Source organism: Cyprinus carpio, chromosome A13 (genome assembly GCF_018340385.1).
Source record: "Cyprinus carpio isolate SPL01 chromosome A13, ASM1834038v1, whole genome shotgun sequence".
NCBI classification, from domain to species: Eukaryota; Metazoa; Chordata; class Actinopteri; order Cypriniformes; family Cyprinidae; genus Cyprinus; species Cyprinus carpio.
The window spans coordinates 8,376,322-8,397,826 of NC_056584.1; the positions used below are offsets into that span (position 1 = coordinate 8,376,322).

General features: G+C 36.8%; 1 protein-coding gene across 2 annotated transcripts; it reads right to left on the bottom strand.

The window, feature by feature from the left end:
* Positions 1-4,790: 4,790 nt before the first annotated feature.
* Positions 4,791-21,121, bottom strand: LOC109075289 (poly(rC)-binding protein 3-like). Of its 2 annotated transcripts, XM_042768604.1 has the most exons (14): positions 20,287-21,120; positions 18,897-18,975; positions 18,057-18,177; positions 17,043-17,066; positions 14,099-14,131; positions 13,599-13,715; positions 12,516-12,647; positions 11,448-11,576; positions 11,013-11,102; positions 9,646-9,687; positions 8,201-8,276; positions 7,247-7,299; positions 6,424-6,593; positions 4,791-5,212 (listed from the first exon to the last, which is right to left on the bottom strand). In XM_042768604.1, exons 3-14 carry the CDS (start codon positions 18,138-18,140, stop codon positions 4,861-4,863), a joined length of 1,302 nt encoding a protein of 433 aa, XP_042624538.1. In that variant the 5' UTR covers positions 18,141-18,177; positions 18,897-18,975; positions 20,287-21,120; the 3' UTR covers positions 4,791-4,860. The 2 variants fall into 2 exon arrangements, with proteins under 2 accessions (XP_042624538.1, XP_018946762.2); XM_019091217.2 differs by lacking the exon at positions 18,897-18,975 and having other exon boundaries at positions 20,287-21,121.
* Positions 21,122-21,505: the final 384 nt, after the last annotated feature.

The following is a 21,505-nucleotide window of genomic DNA, read 5'->3' on the forward strand; positions in this document are numbered from 1 at the left end:
AGTTTAATGAAAAGAGCGCGTCACCTTTCCGACCACCAGGTGGCACATTCCCATACTGGACTCACACAATTCACTGCGTGATTAATCATTCGTTCATGTTGTTTTGACAGAGCCTATCCGTTCTCAGATCCGTCTTAAGATGTGCAATGAGCGTGTCTGTTTTCCAGATTGCTGTGTTGGCCTTGATCACGGGACTCCGAGGACAAAGTCATTTTGAGTGTGCATGGATAAAACTGATCAAAATGCACTTGGGGCTGAACTTTTCCGCCACGATTTGTATTGATTGTATTTGTTTGCTGTTGCAGTGTGACTTTTTCAGTTATGAACAGTGAAATCAAAACACACGCACTTGAGTTAAATAAGGTGATGATATTTGTTAACCTTTATCATTCTACACCTCAAATCCTCATAAAACCTGTTGCTATCAGTCGATAAACTTTTTCATCTAAAGCTGATATTCAAATTGTGAGTTTTCAACATGGTGAGACTTCTGTTTCTGTATAAATCTGTTTACAGTGACTGCAGACTAACCCATAAAAGAAAATATATTTAGAATAATAAAGAAAATGTATTATTGGTATTATTTAAAATATCATATATTAATGTTATTATTAATTATTTGAATTTATTACTGAATTTACTGAATTTTTTAATTTCTGAATTCTTTTACACTACCATTCAAAAGTTTTGGGTCAGTAAGTTTTTATTGTATTTTATTCAGCAAAGATGCAATAAATGCGACAGTATGGAAATGTATAATGTTACAAAAGATATTATTTCAAATAAATTGTTCCTTTTCTATTCATCAAAGGAATCCTGAAAATTTTTTACTGTATCACAGTTTTCACAAAAATAATAAGCAGTACAGCTGATTTCAACAATGATAATAATAAGAAATGTTTCTTGAGCAGCAAATCAGCATATTAGAATGATTTCTGAAGGATCTTTTTGTTAAAAGTGTGTTTTTGATCAAATAAATGCAGCCTTGGTGACTTAAGAGAATTCTTTCAAAAACATTTCACTGACCCCAAACTTTTGAACCATAGTGTATCTAACTTCAGGGCGCAATGTTTTACCCAAACTATAGCTAAGCAAACACACACACATGTTTATTAGTAACCTAAAAGAGAACGTACTAGAGTTGCACAAACTACTACCTCAAACTAACCCTACAAGAAATCTTTCTAAATTCTTTCTTGGGATTCTTAAAACATACCATTTTTGTTTATGAATAGTTTTTTTTTCCAAATGGGTATGTCCCCAGATGTCCCCAAAAGGACGCTGTCACATTTAACCAACTTCTGGGGACAGTTTTGTAAACACACTCACTCACACATACACACAGAACGACAGTGGTGCTTGAGGCCAGAGGATGACGTCCTTTTAAAGAAATGCTCTTCATATCCAGCACAGGCCTGCATTAATATAATTGATTATTCAGGGTCGGTCGAAGCCATTTCCATCATCATATTTTTGATCGGGTGAGAGGGGAAAATCATTAATTCAACATTAACAAAGAGGCAAGGATAGATGTCCACAACACTACATTTCACAACAGAGCACAAGCTGCTGGCACCATGACCCTCTCCGTAAAGAAGAGAGGAGGTCCCCTTCTGACACTACATTTCCATGCCCATTAACAATTGATCCAGTCCAGCCTTACTCCGAACCTGTATTTGGCATACAGATGTGATTCAGATCCTCCAGCAGACAGGCTTAAGGATGATTTCTCAAGGCTTGGCAAACGTCTTAGTGTGAGAGTGTTTTTCTAAAAGCAGAAGTTATTTTATTAATGTTGAATGGGGCCTCTGCTCCCTGAGAACAGGACAAGGGCTCTACATGCAGTGAGTGACAGTGTGGTAATGGTTCACTCAGGCCACATGCATGATTGAGCAACCTGCAGGGAAACCTGTCCCAGCAGTATCTGTGAAAATGTAGTTTTTAAAGCAAGGGTGATGAAAAGTTCATTCTGATTTTTGCCAGACAAAGTTTATTGTCTAGGACCAACTGATGTCTCTGTGGACATGTCTGCTAAAGGGTAAAAAGTTCAGAGAAACTATCTATATTCAAGAAGGCCTTTCTTTCTTTCTTTCTATAGGGAAGTCAGAGGACTCTAGAAAGAAGGCTGTCGTGAAACATCCATGATAAAGGTAAAGCTTATGTCATAATGCATTCATATGTCTATGGGGAAATTATTAGCGCACATGACGAGTCGTGAGAAAACATGGATATTTATATGAATGTGGATGCCGAATGCATGTAAATTAGTGGCTTTGATGCACTGTTTGTTCGAGCAGTATCCACAGATCCTATGGGAATGTTATGTTGTGTGTCTGACTGAGATGAATAGCATTCAGCCTGTCACTGTGTCTGTTCTCCAGTAAACTAGTGACGTACTGATGACATTTATAAAACAGCAAACATCCATCAGAAACAAATGATGAATAAGAAGAACAAAATAAGCTCTCTACAACAAATAGAAATCACGTACAGTGCATGAAAACTGCTTTCCCTGGTTCTTAGAGACCATTTTACGTTAACCGAAATAACCCTGTTTTAAGCACTGCATGTATTATTGAAAGACTCAAGGAAGCAGATATGCATCTGGAGCACCATGAAAACGCTTTGCTTTTTACCTTTTAACTTCAATCACAACAGGTCAGGCGCTGAAATGCAATGAAATAGTGAATGTTTAATTTCATTAAAGGTTTGTAAATGCAATGCCAAGTCTGAGTATGTCAGTATTCGAAAATCATCTTTGGATATAAAATTAAACTAGAAAGTCTGTGTAATAATAAAAAGCTGTGGTTTAATTAAAGAACCTCTTTTAAATTCTACATATAATGTCAAAAGCACATTGATTTGTCATACATTAACCGCAAAATGTGTACAGAATTTCAAAAAGCGATCTAAAAACAAACACACTGAATGGTTGACACATTTTAAAAACTACAGTTACAGCGCATCTATTTAATATACAGTATGGTTTTCAAGTTCGAAAACCATTTTCATCATGTAGCCAGGAGTTCTTGAGTCCATAAGAGTCCGCTGTGGCTTTAGGGTAATCCATACTTGGCTGAATGTCATGTCACTTTCACTTTTTTTTTTTGTGGCCTCAGACTTGCTATCACTGAGGACAGCCTAGGAGGAAAACACACAATCAGATACAGAAGAACAGATCAAGTTATTGTTAAAAACAGTTATATTTCTGATAATTAGCCCTGCTGGGCATGAAAAGCATGGGTCTGCTGTGTCACAGTTTCATAGTGTCATCAGATATCATAGCTGAGAGAACAAAATAACATTTTACAAACACAAAGTGTTGGCTCTACTAGGGCTTTTCAGGCTGGTGTCCTGGGGCCCCCACAGGCTACGAGCGAGTGCTAGTGATCCACGGAAATTAGAGAGAAAAAAAAAAATGATTGAAAACATAAACTACTATTCAAAAGTATGACTTTTTTTCTTGTATGCATTTTTTACTTCTATGCTTGCCAAATCTGCATTTATTTGATCAAAAATACAGTCATAAACTGTATTACAAAATAGTTTTACAATGTAAAAAAAAATAATATTTGATATTGATGTACTCAAAATGATATTTTGTACTCAAGTCTTCAGTGTCTCATGATCCTACTATTATCAGTGTTGAAAACAGTTGGACTTCTTTTTTTTTTTTTTATCCAAGAAACATTTTTTCAGGATTCTTTCATGAACAGAAAGTTCAAAAGAACAGTATTTATTTGAAATATAATATTTTTGTAACACTACTGTCACATTTGATCAATTTAATGCATTGTTGTTAAAAAAAAATACTTACTGACCCCCAATTTTTGAATGACATGTTAACTTAAAATATTAAATACAAAGGCTATTTTTATTTGGAGTTGTAACAATATTCATTGTGAAAAGCGCTATACACATAAATTTGAAAATGTTTCTCAGGTTTATACAGCTAACAATACTAGAGTAGTTAAAAAAAAAAGATTCAGTGTTATCCTAATATAAAGTAAATATTTCCAGTTATTCTTGCTGTTAACAGTGATAATACAAAAGCCAATTATTTAATTTTGGAAACAATATAATATCACACTTATTATTTTCTTTTTCACACAGTATAAATAGGTTTTAATACATGAAAATATAGAGCTACTAAATATATTTTAGTATGAGGGTCACTCTCAAACGGATTGTCATGTTATTCTTGGCATCCATCCATTAAAAGGGCCTTAGCAGGACCCCTTATCACCGGGCCCAGGACAATTTTCGTTGTCCCCAGCTCTGGCGCCCTGGTACTAGGATGTCTCCTTTGTGTCTCTGCAGTATTAATTAAAATGATTCAGATATAATGTAATATTATTAAAGTAGGTCAAAGTCTGAATAACAACATCAGTATGAGAAGCAGAGCATCACACTCTCTTTTAAATGACTTTGTATATTGAACTGTGATACAATAACAGTGATGACAGTCATTCTAATCAGCACATTAAAGATCACTCCAAGATTTCTATATATAAAACACACACACAACACTGTGAGCTGCATAGTACCAATAAATCAAGTTCTTGCTGGCTTTGGCTTTTCTTAAAAAAAAAAAAACAGGTTCAGTGTCAGATAAATTATATGGTGTGAGATGGATATCTCAAACACTTCCGAATGAAACGCCACATAAAATGGAAGACAATATAGGGAGCGATTAATCTTGTCATGCACTCACCATTCCTCGCTTGTGAAATATTGCACAGAAACATAAAAAATAAATAAATAGGCGTGGTGGGGAGAAACACTTTCAATCTACTTAATAATCTTTAATGAATCATAAACAAATACAACATTACTGATGAGTTTAAAGACCACGGCCACTCAGTATGGGGCAAACTTCTGCCGCTCTGATTTTTTGATGCTGGACGATGTGGGGATCTTTGTGGTGTAGGGTGTGAGGCCAGCCGGGAGGCCCGCAGAGGTGGCTGTGTGCACTGCCAGCAGGGGGAAGGTTTTCATGCCAAGCAGGCTGGAAACAGGCAATGTGTAGTGTGCGCTGGGGATGGACGAGGGGGAGTGGACATTAATAGCAGAGGGGGGAGCAGCCAGGACGGCCATGGAAGAGGCAGTGGAGGTGGAGGGGGTGGACTGGGAGAAGCCCAGGCCGAGGTCGATAGGTGTGCTGGATGAGGAGGACGACGCTGCCTGGATGCTCAGTTTAGCCATCTCTAAACTGCAAACACACATTCAGATGCACGCAAACCAGGAGGGGCATGAGGACAAGTGTGGGGTTAATAGAGGGGTTACAGGGGCACACAAGAGGAGAGAGCGTGACATGGGAGGGGGTGAGAGAAATAGAGAAAAGAATAATCAATTTAGGGAATGTTATGTGTTACAAGAAGGAATAATAATAAGGATTTAACATGCCTGGATGAGAAATAATAAAGGAGTGCCAAATGGGTGAGATGAAACAGACCATATGACTGCTATCTAATTCCTTTGTATTACACCATTACGTAAAACAGACCGTGGATAGTTCATCCAAAAATGAAAGTTTTGTCAGCATGTTTATTCACACTCATGACTTTCTTTTTTCTGTGTAAGAAGAAATATTTTTAGAATGTACTGGCTGCTCTTACTCAACTTTCACAATATTCCAAAATAGAAATAGATCAAATGTAACTCTTAAATCAAAAATAGGTTTGATATATATTCAATCATTAATCTTATATTAATGATTGAATCGCTAAGATTTCTTTATATTTTTGAAACAGCTAAAAATGCTCACTACGGTTGCATTTATTTGATCACAAACAGTAAAAACAGTAATTTTGTGAAATATTATTTCAACTTAAAATGTTTTCTGTTTGAATTTGTTCCTGTTATGCAAATCAGAATTCAATCAGTCTTCAGTGTCACATGATCCTTCAGAAATCATTCTAATATGCTGATTTGCTGCTCAAGAAACATTTCATATTATTTTCAGTTATGGTGCTTCTGAATGTGGTGCTTTTTGTGGAAACCCTGATTTTTTTCCCCTCTGAAACAGTCTTTACTGTAACTTTTGATCAATTTGTAGTGTCCTTGGAGAATAAAAGTATTAATTTATATATATATATATATATATATATATATATATATATATATATATATATATATATATATATATATATATATATATATATATAGTATAAGTATATATTTATATATTACTGTACAGTACTGTAGTGCATATGGGCTAGTTTTATGCTGCTTTTATAATTTGTCTTTTTTTTTGGAGTTTGACTCATATGATCACTATGAACTGTATGGAATTGTATGGAAAAGCGCTGCTTGAACAAAAATTCTCCCTTTAATTTCCACAGAAGAAAAACATCATACGGGTTCGGAATAACATCATTTTTGGCTGAACTATGCTTTAAAATGTGAGCGGAAAGGTCTTACCTCGCACTGATGAGGTACTGTGCCACGCTGATGTTGGCTGGGGAGCCTGTGATGGTGACGTGGCGCACTGCCGAACCGTCTGTGGCCCCGGCAATTTTGATCTGGGCACCAGACATCTGGCGAATCTCATTGATCTTACTGCCCTGTCTGCCAATGATGCAGCCTATGAGCTGAGAGACAGACGGGTGAGGGGCAAACAACATCTGGACATTAAAAGTCTAAGGAGGCTGAGAGTGAACCTCTAGGACATGGAAGTTGTTCTCCTCTACTGTATGGCATGCCTTGAATTTTACTAAATAGATTCTACAAGTGGGTGCTGAATAACAGATTACTGTAATCAACACTGAATACTGGAGTAATGATGCTGAAAATTCAGCTTCACATCACAGGAATAAATTATATTTTAAAATACATTATAAACAGTTACAATTTCAAATTGTAAATATATTTCACAATATTACTGTTTTGTTGTATTTCTATATCAGATAAATGCAGCCTTGGTGACCATAAGATACTTAAAAAATCATTAAAAAATATATATTTTAAATACCATCCTTTTGAACGATAGTGTACATTTGAAAATATGTCTTAATAAAGGTTATGCTAGCATAATTTGTCATTCTAACTTATTAATACTTTTCACTTGATCTAATGTAATGACAATCATACAGTTTAAATGTGACCTTAAATGTCCATATACTTTTTGGGGCCAGTGTTCACGGCAATAACAGCATCTAATTTAACATGAACTGCCACAAACATTTTGCCTCAAGTTAACTGTATTATTTTATGTTAAATGTGTAGGACATATAATATAACTTACATCATTAGGTATGCTGAGCTCATGAGAAGTGATCACAATGGAGGCCTCCAGACCTAAGCAGGGAAATGGGAAGGTAAGCACAACTCAACAGCTTGAAAAAACAAACATTTTTGCCATTGACATTGCTACACTGCCGCTGAGACTGCTCAAATAAAATCGAAAAATATCACATTAAAATTACACAGTGGATGAAAGCATTACGGTTGTTACAGCGGGTGAGTCATGAATGAATTCCTGTTTAATTCATGGCTGCCTGAGATTCAAAAACACCCATAAATGCATTTCCAAATAGCGCACATTATCGGCAACGTCTGTGGAGAGCCTGTCTTTCTTCAACTCCCTATTTCCATGGTAATAATTATGGGCTGGCACTTGTAATGTGCAGAATCTGTTTGTCATGATAAATGTGGGCTGTTGTGAGAGTGGGCTTCAGGTTTGCTTAGGAAAATGCTGCCGGTTTGAACAGGTTAGGGGCTTTGTGGAGGATGTGAGGGGGGAAGAATGTTAAACGAATGAAAGCCTTCTTGACAACTTCACATATAAGAAGAGAAAGGGGTGACACATATGCATCACATAGCCGTCATGATGCTGTTGTTATGGTGACATGACACATTTGGAGATTTCTACAACATCTCAATGGAGCCATCAGCGGCTGGCATCCGAACGCAGAATATCTAGAGCTATCAGGACTGGTTAGTGGTTGTATCATGGCACGGCATGTGCAGCATTATGTTGGCAGTGTTATGATATTTATTACCTTACCACAAAAATGGCTTCACCCTCATTTTCTTCAGAGTGGAAAAGCAGAACATGCGGTGGTGAACGCATGAGACAGAGGTGGTCAGACACAACAGATGAAAGAGTGGAGAGGGAAAGAGACAGATCGAGAGAAAGACAGGCAGAGAGACAGACAAAGGGAGAGACAGACTTCCCTTGGGATCTCTGGGTACGTACCAGGGAAGGTGGGGTTGCTCTGCCCAAGGGAGGTAAAGGGGATATGCTGCATAGCCAACTGGTGAAGCTTGGTCAACTGCGGGGGCAGGAAGGAGGTTAGAACTAGCCAATCAAAATGGAATTATTTCAGAGGACACTCACATCTACAGACAGAATGGCACCCAATTCAAGTCTCAAAATTAGATTAGTTATCAGGTCCCCCTTTAGACTTACCGTCCACTTCTCCCAAATAAGGAGATCAAAAAACTAGATTTGCATTTCCTTAAGGGAATTTAATTGCTTGAGAGGCGGGAAAAGAATCGTGTTCAAGTTAAAGGTGTGTTTGTATGTGAAATGAAGCTGTTGTCATGACACACGTCTGGTTTTCTGCCAGCTGTCTGTGAGAATTAACAGACTGTGTGACAATGCAGTGTAGTGTTACATGTGTTACATGCAAGACCAATCACAAATCAGAATGAAAACTGATATAAGAAAGAAGACCAATCACAACAGTATCAGTACAGTATGCAAATATTATGATTACATCATCACATTTGGTTGTAATTTTTAATACTGAACCTTCTATCATTTATATATTTTATACCTGTGTTTTTATTGCACTGACTTTAAATCTCTTGTTTATCATAAACACGACTTTACTGTATGTTTTGCATTGACTTTAAATCTCACAATTGCATCTGTTTATCTCTCATTGATTTAAAATCTTGCAATGGCAGCTTTACTTCTTATGTGATAATGTGACTAAATCTCACAATTTGGCTATATATCACAAATGTGACTTTGTTTTTCATTCCTGCAGCTTTACAGTATATCTCGCATCAACTTTAAATCTTGCAACTGCAATTTAACTTTATACTGTATGTCAAATTGTGACTTTATCTTGCAATGGGACTTAATATCTCACAATTGCAACTTGTTTTTCATACCTGCGACTACACTGTATATACAGTATTTGACAAATTTTATCTACTTCAACTTTATCCCACAATTATTTAGATTTTTTACTCTGGCTTCCACAGAATGGAATCTGTAAGATGAACGGTTTAACATGGTTTGCCTGTATGGTGAACAGTAATTAATTTCAGAAGTTTACTACATAGGTTTAGGATTTAAAAATAAAAAACCTAACCATAAAATTTAGGGCTCTGTTAATACAGTACTGCCTTTTAACCTTTATAATTATGGCATTGACATATGAATGGTTCAGTTAACAAATATTGTTTACTTGTGTCTTAACCAGGGATATTAAATAACTAAGGACTAACAAGTGTTAGTGATATTAGATATTAAAGAAGCGGTCATAGGCAGAGACCATATCAGGGATATCGGCACTTAGGTGTTAGGAATGCAGTGGGAGAATTTTGGTTATGTAAGGGGTGGGATGTGGCTGGGGGACTGCAGTGTGCTGTGAATGATACTGATCAGCCTGTGTGACTAACACTCACGTCTTGGGTTGGAATGGCAAACTGTCCTGGAATAGCAAATGCCTGTGGAACAGATAACACGTTTAGGTTTAGGTTAGTACAGATAACAGCTGCCTATTTGCAGATTGGTCATTAGTCACAGTCTTAGATGATATGGCACACCCATGGAACACCCACAGTCCATTTAATGCATATTTCATAAAAACCTAGAAAGCCTTTATGAAAATCATAAACTGAAAGCCGATCGCTAAAATGCAATGCAAATTGTAACAATTGGGGTTAAAAGGATTTTATCAAATAAAATAGTGTACCACGTTGATAATATAAACACTTGTGAAGAAGAAATGGTTAGTGGCTTCAAAACTTCTAGTAGTTGTCCACAAGCAAAACTATTTTGCTGTGTGAAATAATCAGTAAATTTTGCTCATCAGGTTTCTGCATTTGGCGAGATTTCTGGGCCATATTTTGAGTTAGTTATTGGGTGACAGTCAATAGTAGTTTATATGAAATAATTAATTTCATATAAACTCACCCCTAAAGAACACGTAAAACAAAACGAACAGTGGTTGGCTGCTTTGTTCATGTTTAAGCGTTCGTAAGTGGCTCTTGGCCAGAATAAGCTGCAAAGTGGACCAGACTTTACACCAAGTCAAAGTCTGTCTACTTGAGTCTACTTTGTTATTAACATAATTAATACTGCCAGGTGGAATTATGACTGAAATATGTTAAGCTCTTCTTAATGTAACCACAAGGGGGCATCACATGAACATTCCATGCTATCATCATCACACACAGCAACAAATACAGAACTAAATTGTTTCTTTGCATTTTAATCTTCCAGAGACCAGATGTAGTTGTCATGATTTTTCATTATATGGACAACTAGCCTTTGCATTTCTCACCTTAGTCAAACTAAATGTCATCATGATCAGTCAAATGAGCAACAGAAGCCCTTTTGACAACATACCAAGAGGTGAAGTCAAAAATAAAGGGTCAAAACTTACATTACACACCCTTAAGAGTACGTATTTCACAAGATGAGAACAATAGAATAGAATGGAATACTGATGAACGAATTGTTTAGTCCAGCTATATACAGCTGTATTTATGATTAGTTACAAGCTTTCCAATTGAGTGATTCAAAGCAAGTCTGATCTGCATGTTTAAGAACACTTGGCATGGTCCAATGGCCCCACTGGTGACTGTATCACTGATTGGATCTGGAGGTGAGATTTATTCCACCAGCTGATCTCAGTCTAATCAGTAGTGTAAATATCCACACTGAGAGCGTCCCACTGTGACTGCAGGGAACTATGGAATCATTAATACTTGCGAAGGGCTGTTTCGATTGTATGGTTTCTGCATTAAGAGATAGATGGAGAACTCACCGACGCAGCATGAGGTTGCGACAACACTGTGTGGCTGCCACCCGCGGTGGGTTTGGGTCGGTACGGAATGGTGGCTCCTTTAGGTGGAGACTAAATTAGGAAGACAAGCACAGTCAGGACAAAAGCAAAGGCGTTTAGGCAGTATGCGTCTAGAACTCTGTTAAGCCTCACTGGATTTTACTGTTCAAAGCCCAAAGTTAATGCGGGCCAGGGAAAATCCTGCAAAACAAAGGCATCCAAGGTTGGATGCTGGTTACTAATGAAGCAAACAAGAACATTTAACATGTAGTACATGCGCTGAAAGTGCATACAAATGAAGTGTGAAGGAGAAATAGACCTGAAAAATATTCCCCACTTGAAATAACATTTTACGCATAAGGGAAATTGTGCATAATTGCACCGATTTTCAAATAAAAAGCGGACGCTCTCACAGACCTCCAGCATGACGGTGCAGATGTGTCTCACACATTGTGTGATTGCGTGGGGGGTGCCTGAGATGGTCACGGCTCTCTCAGTCGAGTCAGGCAGGAGATCTCCTGCCACCTGGACCTGGGCACCTGTGCTCTGACACACAGCAACACTTTTAATCAACACATGCTGGACAGGATGATTAGAAAAGCCACAAATGACATCATTCATATTTCTTTCAGTAGTGACATTTAAAAGGAGAAGGTCACTCCACATCCATGCATTAACACAACTGCAATACAACCACTAATTAAAAAATAACTAGATAACTGATCAAAAGTTTGAAACGTTTTCCATCTCAGCACTGAGGAGTTTGTAAGATTATTATTATAATTTTTTTCCAAGTGAATAGCAAAAAAGTGTGCCATACAGTCCCTTTTGGTATTACAGCTATTCTCATGTCTAGAACTGACATTGTTATCGTCTGGCTAGTTATTTAGGTCAAGCTATTTGGATACTGTATATAAATATTACTCTATTTAGGCCTTGGTGGGCCGTCCTGTCCTAGACATTCATAGCAACTGGGAATAAAAGCAGCCAGTTCACCCCTCACAGCCCTCAGCGGTGAGGACAGCTATATTTATTCAATGTGATCCACCAGCCAAATAAAAAACAAAGCCTTCGAGCAAAAGTCACTGTCCTCATGTCAATTTCAACAGCTAAATGAAAATGAATGGTTTCACTTTTGAGATGAATTGCTTGGTTTTCCATCAATGAAAGCCATGAATAGATAAGTTTTAGGAAAAGTGAGTGAGTTCAAGAGTTTACAAAATTACAGCTCAGGGTTGCAGCCGTCTCATAACGTGGGGATTTAGCGGAAGCATGAATCGAGCGGCCCCCTGTGCTCAGGAATAAAAAGATCTAACTTGATGAGGACAATCAATCATGCTGATGTTAAGTGTTTCTGCCTGCCGCTGAGGAAACGGAAACTAATTGTTTAACGGATCATTCCGTGCATCATCTGGGAGCCGCTGTGACCTGCATTACAAACCCGGCGCATCTGCCAACAATTAAACTTCTACCTAGAATATCTACCTCTCTGATCTCTTTGATCTTCGAGCCTCCTTTGCCAATGAGTGAACCGCACTGACTGGCGGGGAAGACGAGGCGCAGTGTCACAGGAGGCCTGCTTGTCACAGTGCTGTTGATCATGGATGCCAGGATATCCTGAAAGAGATGCATATGCATCACAAAGAAGCGCAATTGTGTCAAGTCATTGTGTCATTTTGAAATAAAAACAAGTATATATGGTAGAAAAAACTATTGCAGGAATACAAGTTGACAGTTTTTGAAATGAAATAAAATACTGACTAATTTGCTGTGCAATATAAAAAATGTTAAACTAAATAAATGTAATAAGAAAATAACAAAGTGTTAATAGTTGGCAATAGTTGTTAAGTCACCATTAGCATTTTCTTTGGCTGGGACCTAATTTACTTTTAATTCATTTCATTAAAAGCCAGTGTAATGGTGTTGTTTTACAGAACACAATTGGTTGCACTGTGCAACATGGAGAATACAAAGCAAGTGATTGACTCATTACTCAAACTTCACTATACGCATCAACATTATAAGTAATAGAAATATTATAATTTTATGAACAGTTAATGGAGGAGGGTTTAGCAATGCTATTGTGGTGAGATAAGTTGTTGTTGTCTCTGCATTTAAAACCCATTACCTCTAAAAATTAAAAAGTAATCTTAAAAGTAAACATAATTTAAAATGAACAAGTAGCCAAGCATAATATATCAAACAGTAAAAAAAAAAAAAAGAATGCAACCACATAATTAATGGATGCATTGCAGGCGTATTACTGTGGACATCACACTATTACAGTTAATGTCTAAATATACAAGATCACTATAATGCAGACACCGACATTTGTGATTCAATAGCATACTACTTTTATATAACCCATTTCCGGCTCCTGTTCACTGTGAATTCACTGTATTCAGTAATAATGTTACTGTAATAAATTGTATAACTACTACTGTAAAATCAATGTGAAAGTATGGCAAATAGTTGCCATGTAAATCCACATTAATATTTTTGCAGTGTACTAAAATGCATCAAATCACCCTTAACATTAACGCTTATTACTGGGAAAATCCCACCCACCTCCTCAAATTTCTCTGCGATCATGGCGAAGGCTTTGAAGATGACTTCAGATGATCCGGTAATGGTGACAATGCGCTCTGGACTGGAACCGTCAGATATATTAATGCGGGCTCCACTCTAAATCCACAGAGAAAAGCAGAGTTTTTGTGCTGCATTACATTTAATTGATCAGTCTCTCCTGTAGGCTTACATTTGCACTCTCTGCCAGTTAAATACCATTGAACTGATCATGCAGATAATAAGATGATTTTGCTCAAACTGAAAATGATTCCAGGCTGTTTTCTGCTGTCTAATTTTCGATATACATGTGGCCACCCAAATGAATTTCATCTTTACACAGCTTGTCAGAATTATGCACTGCATATAATATCAAGGCAACAGTCCATAGTTTATAAAAAAAAAAAGTTAAAAACTTTAGTATGTGAAATATAAAATAAGCTTTTGATATTCAGAATTAAATGAAAGTCCTATTTGATCATGAAGATCAATGTAGCACTTACTTCCTCTCTCATTTTTTTGACAGTCTCTCCTTTCTAAAACAAAATAAGAGGAAAATCATAGCAGATTATAATTAGATTGTTAGCCATTTTTAAACACAGTAAAAAGTGCTTAGGAATGCCAAAGAATAAAGACCCAAAGTTATGCTTACAGTTTTTCTCAGTTGCTTTGGTGCATTTCTCAAATCAGAAAAGAAATTCTCAAAACTACTTGTACAAACTCCACATCATCTAGTAATTTATACACATCATAAAACCAGATTCTCATTCTTTTGAACAAGTTGCGATTGCTTTTGTACATTCATCCAATTGATTATGCACATTTATCTGTGGGTTTCCTACATTATCAGTTGCTAATGTCATGTTGCTCAAAATGTATTATATAGTTCTCTTTGCAATAGTCTTACCCCTCAAAACATCTAGGCATTAGTTCCTTGCATAAGCCATTACATGCAGAATTGTTGAACTATTTGTCATAAGCTGTCAAGCATAGTTTTACACATTTCTATTAGACCTTTTGTACAAAAACGTGAATTGATGAATTGTGCAGGTGAAATTGACCCTCACTCAAGGAATGTAAAGTGTTGTTCAATCAACCAATCAACCAGTTGTCAAAGGTGCATCTCATGAACAATCAACTGGGAATCATATATAGACAGACCACAGCACAGAGTTGCAATTTACCAATAATGGATGGACCAGGAAACGAACAGGGTCAACAGCCAAGAGGAGGAAGAAGAGGAGCAAGGATGCGTGGTGGAAGGCAAAACAGAGGAAGAGGCAGAAGAGGACATAGGCGCATATCTGATGACATAAGAGCCACTATTGTAGACCATGTTGTCAATCATGGCCTTACTATGGCTGAAGAGGGTTGAAGGGTGCAGCCGAATATTGGGAGATCAACCGTGTCCTCAATAGTTCAAAACGTTTCGAAGAGAGAACAGGTGTGTCCACCAATGTACAGTGCACTGTTACTGTATATAAGCAGTATACTGTTTACTTCCTATAATGCTTCACATTACAGTAATCCACTTGTATTTCACAGCATACAGAAATATGCTCTATACAGATACATACTGCACCTTACATGCACCCACCTGTATGCTTTACAGTAAAATGTGTGTTCGCATAATTTTTGTCTTTGTGAAAGTGTGCGATGCATCACTGCATTTGTCCCTACATAGGACCGCAAGATTACCTCAAACCGGTGGCAGAGGACGCCTTTTCACACCTCAACAGGAGGAGGCTATTTGCACCATGGTCCGAGGAAACAATGCTATGAGATCAGGGAAATACAAAGGACCATTATAGAAGACAACGATGTCTTTGAAAACATCCATACGGTTAGCATCTCAACCATCGACAGGGTGCTGCACAGGAAACCAGATGAGTATGAAACAGCTGTACCGTGTACCATTCCAAAGGAATGAGGACAGAGTTAAGGAGCTACGGTACCAGTATGTACAGGTAAAAAACATATATCTATGTACAACTAATTTACAGCAACATTTTATAGTGATACATAGTACAGTAAGCATAAACTGTACACATTTACATTGATGTGGAAGGACATGCAATATATGTACATTTTAATCTTCCTTACCAAAACAATATTCAACTGTGTGTTCTGGGATATAGCGTATAATGGAGTTGGAATCAAGTGAACCCTCTCACAACTTTTTATACGTGAATGAGGCTGGCTTCAACCTGACCAAATGCAGAAGGCGGGGTCGGAATGTCATCGGTCACAGAGCTACTGTGGATTTGCCAGGCCAAAGGGGAGGAAATATCACCATGTGTGCTGCTATTTCGGAGCATGGTGTCCTAACCCATATCCCCCTTATAGGGCCATACAACACCCAGCATCTACTAAACAGCTTTTTAGAGACTCTCTACAGGGCTTTCATCCCTGATGATGAGAGGGGTCTATTTAGCGAGGATTTGCCAAAGTATGTGGTCATTTGTATAATGTGAGTTTCCATCGATCAAACAATCATAAGGCAATGGTTTGTGACCCACCCGAGGATGCTCATAGAATTCCTCCCACCTTATTCACCATTCCTTAACCCAATCGAGGAGTTCTTTTCAGCATGGAGGTGGAAGGTGTACGATCGTCAGCCACACACACAGATGACCCTGCTGGCTGCAATGGATGCAGCATGTGAGGACATCACAGTAACGCCTGCAGAGGATGGATAAGGCATTCCAAAAGATTCTTTCCACGTTGCATTGGAAGGGAAAATATCCGGTGTGATGTGGATGAGAATATGTGGGCCGACAGACAGGAACGTCTGGATGTGTAGAGACAGCACTAGAACAGTGCTGGGTGCAAAGTTGTGCCTTAGGGGTGTTTCCTGTGTTTCTTTCTAATTTAGTTTTTATTTTCCTTTGTGCCCCTTGTCTTTTTTTTTACTGTAAATTATTCTGTTGTTTTCTTTCATAAAGTATCACTAGTAAAAGCTATGAAAAACAAAATCTCTTTTGTCTCTTTCAATCAATAACCACATACAGTAATATGTAAATGGTACTTATGAAATTGATATATGCCATAGAAGTGCAGCCTTGTGCATTTTCAATACGGTAAACTGTCATCCAAACTGTAGCCTAAGTTTACATCTGGTAATACTGTCAAAGTACACAGTTTTGACAACATGCCTAAACATTTTGACGAGCTTGTTCGTGAACAATGACTCAATGACTTATCATTCTGATGGCATGACATGATCGTTGGCATAAATATTTACTTTTGAGAGAGTACTAAGGATTTTTAGTGACTGACTAGCTTTAGAAACATATCTATTGTATATTGCAGTTTGTACAAATTGTTCTGAGAAATGCACTTATTATTTTGCACATGTTAGGGATGATGTGAAAAACGCACCAAAGCGACTGAGAAAAACTGTAATTCAATAATGCAATTATCAGGATAATACTGATAATAGTTTACCTTCCCAATGATACTTCCAACCTCCTAGACACACAAAAAACAAACAAAATCTTGATTAATCTAAATGATTGCATTAGTGTTTTCTTTTAGATGACAAAATTAGACAGATTATTGACAGCATAAAGTGACAAGAAGTGTAGCTGTCAATATGTTCTTATTACAATGAAAACTATTTTTGCTGCTTAATATTTCTATAGAAACTAATACATTTCTAAAGGATTATTTCATGATTATAAAGATCAAAAGCGCATTTATTTGAATTAGAATTTTATTTGAAATATAAATCTTTTGTAACATTATAAAAGTCTTTACTGTCACATTTAATCAAATTAATGTGTGCTTCCTGAATAAAAGTATTAATCTAATTTTTTTTTTTTTTTTTACTTTACTTCACTTTATTTTACAGTCCTGTTCCGCATGTGCATGCTATGTACTTGTTATAGTAATTACAATACCTGGGCAATAATTAGATACTAACCCTGAATCTACTCCTAAACCTAACCCTAACCCATGTCATTATTTTCCAGTACTTATGTATGTACACTGTAAGTACAGGTAAGTGCACGTATGTTCAACCCTTTTTTAACCCCCAAATATTGAATGATACTTTGTCATGGTTTGCACAAAAATATTAAGCAGCACAACTGTTTTCAACATTGATAATAAGAAATGTTTCTTGAGCACCAAATCAGCATATTAGAATGATTCCTAAGGATCATGTGACACTGAAAATTCAGCTTTTCATCACAGGAATAAATTTTATAAGATTGTGACATTATTTCAGACCCAGACAACTATATACTGTACCACTGTATGCTGTCAGTACTATTTCTGATGATGTTATCTAAAAGACAACATTTTATAATCAATTACACTGAGGATCTATAATCTATAATGATCATTACTCATAAATCTTTTTCAAGTATTGGTTTCATTGCTTGACTGGATCCACTTGCAAATCAAGGCTGAATACAAAACAAGCACAGCTCTGTGAGGATCTGAGATGTGTCTTACCTTGCCATGCATTAGTAGGCGGATGGTGAGGGTGACATTTAGCCCTCCCTCACATACTCCTCCCTCCTTCTCATTCATATTCATTCTTCTCTTGGGTCTAGATGCTTCAAACAGACTGTCTCTGTGCACACAAACAGACAAATTTACCAGTTCAGTCAGAAAAGATATGAGATGAATTTCAGTGAGCAAACATTTCAGTCTTGCTAACTCATAATCCTTGCTATTACCTTTATTAGCCATAAATGTCTATTCGGTCATGTGTTTATTTTGTTTGGCTGCAGGTACCTGTTGCTGTGCTCTGACATTAAGTTGGGCATTATTTCCCTTCAGGCGGGTGAGCGGGGTCCTGCCTCTAACCTCTCTAATGGCTCTGCTTTAATAGAAATGGTGTGACCGTGTTTGATAAGACTCAAAAAGAGCCACTTGTGTCTTTCCAGGCCTTTGGATCAAGTGACGTTTGTGTGACCATGTCTAACAAGGCCCATTAATTTATCAGAGAGTCGTCTGTTCCCACATTCCTCACTTTAAAACCGAGCTTATCGCCATCTAAATCGATTCTAAGCCAGATGAGATCACAGAGCACATTCATGAGCAAAAACTAAAAAATAAGGCAGTGCTAGATCAGAGGAAGAGTTAGGAGATTGTCTTAAATTTCCCTTTAATAATGCCTTATCCAGTCCTCATATTCCTCTAATGAGGCCCTGCAGCTACGAGCAATAAATGAATGCATTTTCTTTATTTAAGTGAGAACACAAAGACATCTATTCTAATTGAGTCCCAGTGCTTTCATTTGTTAGGTCTCTTTGAAAACTACTGCTTTTGAAATGTTTTCAGACTTACATTAGCTGTTAAATGAAATGTGGTCCCTCTTTCCATGACACTCCAGCAGCAGAGGGACTTGCTAAAGAGATAAAATAGACTAGAAGAGAAACAAATGTTATACTGTGTATATAATTAGTTGTTTTGCTTCTGTTTAATATCGAAGCCAGTAAGAGGGTTATTTGTTAAAGCATTCTCAAAGACAGAGAATTCAATTTTAATCATGAACAAGACTCCTTATGTGGAAGTTACGCAGTGAGTTATAGATTCAGCATTCTTAATATGAAATAATAACAAACGGTGTAAAAAGCCTGTTCTTTTGTGTGGATATTAGTTCAGTGCTGTTTCATCAGGTAAATGCATCAAACACACTGCTACCATCCTGTCTAATCCTGTAGGCCCGGATTTGTTTGGATAATGCTAAAACCCATTTGACCCATTTCTGTCCTTCCAAAGCTTGTCAACAGGCATCTGAAAGCATTCTGCCATCATATAGCATAGCACTAATAAGCCCCAATATAGATATCACACACGTTGTTTTTCAAATGTCAAATGTGTTTATGAATCAGGAATTTAAATAATTTATGCAACTACCATTGAAATGTTAATGTGCAATGTAAATGGTGGGTCAGATTAGTGTTCAGAAATGATCATTCTGTTTGTAATGGCCAAGCCTTTGTCATTGTTTTTGTTTACATGGTATACTATTGTGAATTCAATACACTGCAATTAACTATTCAAACTAAATTTAATAATAATAAAAAAAAAAAACGCTTATTTTGATATATTACCAAAAGTCTGTAAATAAATAGGTCCATTCAATAATAATATGTAATATTACAGCCCAAACCTAGAGCATTATTTTTGAAACATGACATTTATATGTATTAACCTCAACGTAATTTAGATTTATTTTATTTATTTATAGATAGGTATGTATGTGTATACAAACACATATATACCTTTATAAATTATATTTGCTTAGATTTAGTTATATTGCATTATTATAAATATATGAAAATTTATAAACAACTTTAACAAGTGTTAGTCTATGTAGCGTCAGAACTAGAATGACTTTTATATGTATTTACATGAACATAATTTATATATATATATGTGTGTGTATTATTAACATTAACATAATTTAGCTATAAATTATATTTGTATAGATATAGTGTTATACTGCATTATTATATGTAAATGCATAAACAAGGATATAAAGTGTCATATAGTGTATATACAGTCACATAATATGCATAATGTATATGAAAGATATAACAGTTTTCCTTTTGTCAAAGTTGAAACAAGAGCACTGTTGCTGCCAGAAAAGCATTAATATGCCTATTTGTTCCTGTCCTATTGAAGTCCCTGAGCGTGACGAGCAGCTTTGGGTTGAAGTTAGCAAACTGACCTGAGAAGCGATGGAGGTTGAGACAGCGTGAAAGATGCCACTTAAATTCTTATCCAACTCTTCTTTCTTTGTCAGTCCAGGATGAGTTCACGTTTGAGGCTTCAGAGTGTGTATGATTCCCTGAGTGCGGAGTTGCCCTCCTTTGTTGTCAGTTGTATTCAGAGAATGGACAGATGGCCTTGTGCCTGTACCTCTGATCGTTGGAGACTAGCTTTACTGTTTTTTTCCCCTCTGGCTTAGCCTCTGATAAGCCTTCAGCCCAGGCTACGTGAGCCCGGAGGCTCGCTCAGTTCTTAATACTCACGTAGTTGATGTCGCAGCACCTTCATCCCTGGGAACGGATGCATTAGGGAATCCCAAGAAGAACAGAAGACAACAGGTTTTCCATACTTTGTTGAAACTGCAAGTTGACACGGTCTGGCAAAATATTCACAAAAAAGTAAGACAGAATTGTCTAACTGTGAGACTCATCGTGAAATACATGGTCCATTATGGCAGGGAAGACCTAGGTGAGACACATGCATGCATGGATAATGACATTTTGAAGGACACATAAGAAGAAGAAAATGCCACATGTTTTGCTGGCACCCCCAATCAACAAAAGCATCTCCAAATTGACTGTGTCACATCATTATGGACAGAAAGACACAATGTCTCTGTGGCCGGTTTCCCCTCCCCCACACTGAGCATCTACTCCTGCTAATGAGGCCAAAGTCCTGTGAAAACAATGTGGCCCTTTAACAGAAAAAGATGCACTCTGCTCGGCAGCAGAATTTCAAAGTGAATGAATTAGTGGAGCAGAAGTGGCATATTTAATCACTGCCTGCTGTCTGGGATGGAAATGAACAATGTCTCTGTGGATCGCCCTTACCTCCCTGCATATTTGTTAATAAATAGTGTGAAATCAAGTACTAAGAGTCTGTTACATGACAAACATGTTGATATGAACTAAAACCAAAACTATCACAGTTTTTGAAATAAATTTAAATATAAATACAAGATGAAAAACTAAACAAAAATGAGAAATGTTGCCCTGGCAACTAACTTTAAAAAAAGTTTAAGTACTGAAATACTAAAAATAAACTAAAAAATTTAAAAAATAAATAAAATAAAAATGACAAAAACACACAAATAAAAAAGCAAACATTACTAAAAAACTAAAAATATACAAATAAACTACTTTAAAATATGTATAAAAATACATAAATAGTACTAAAAT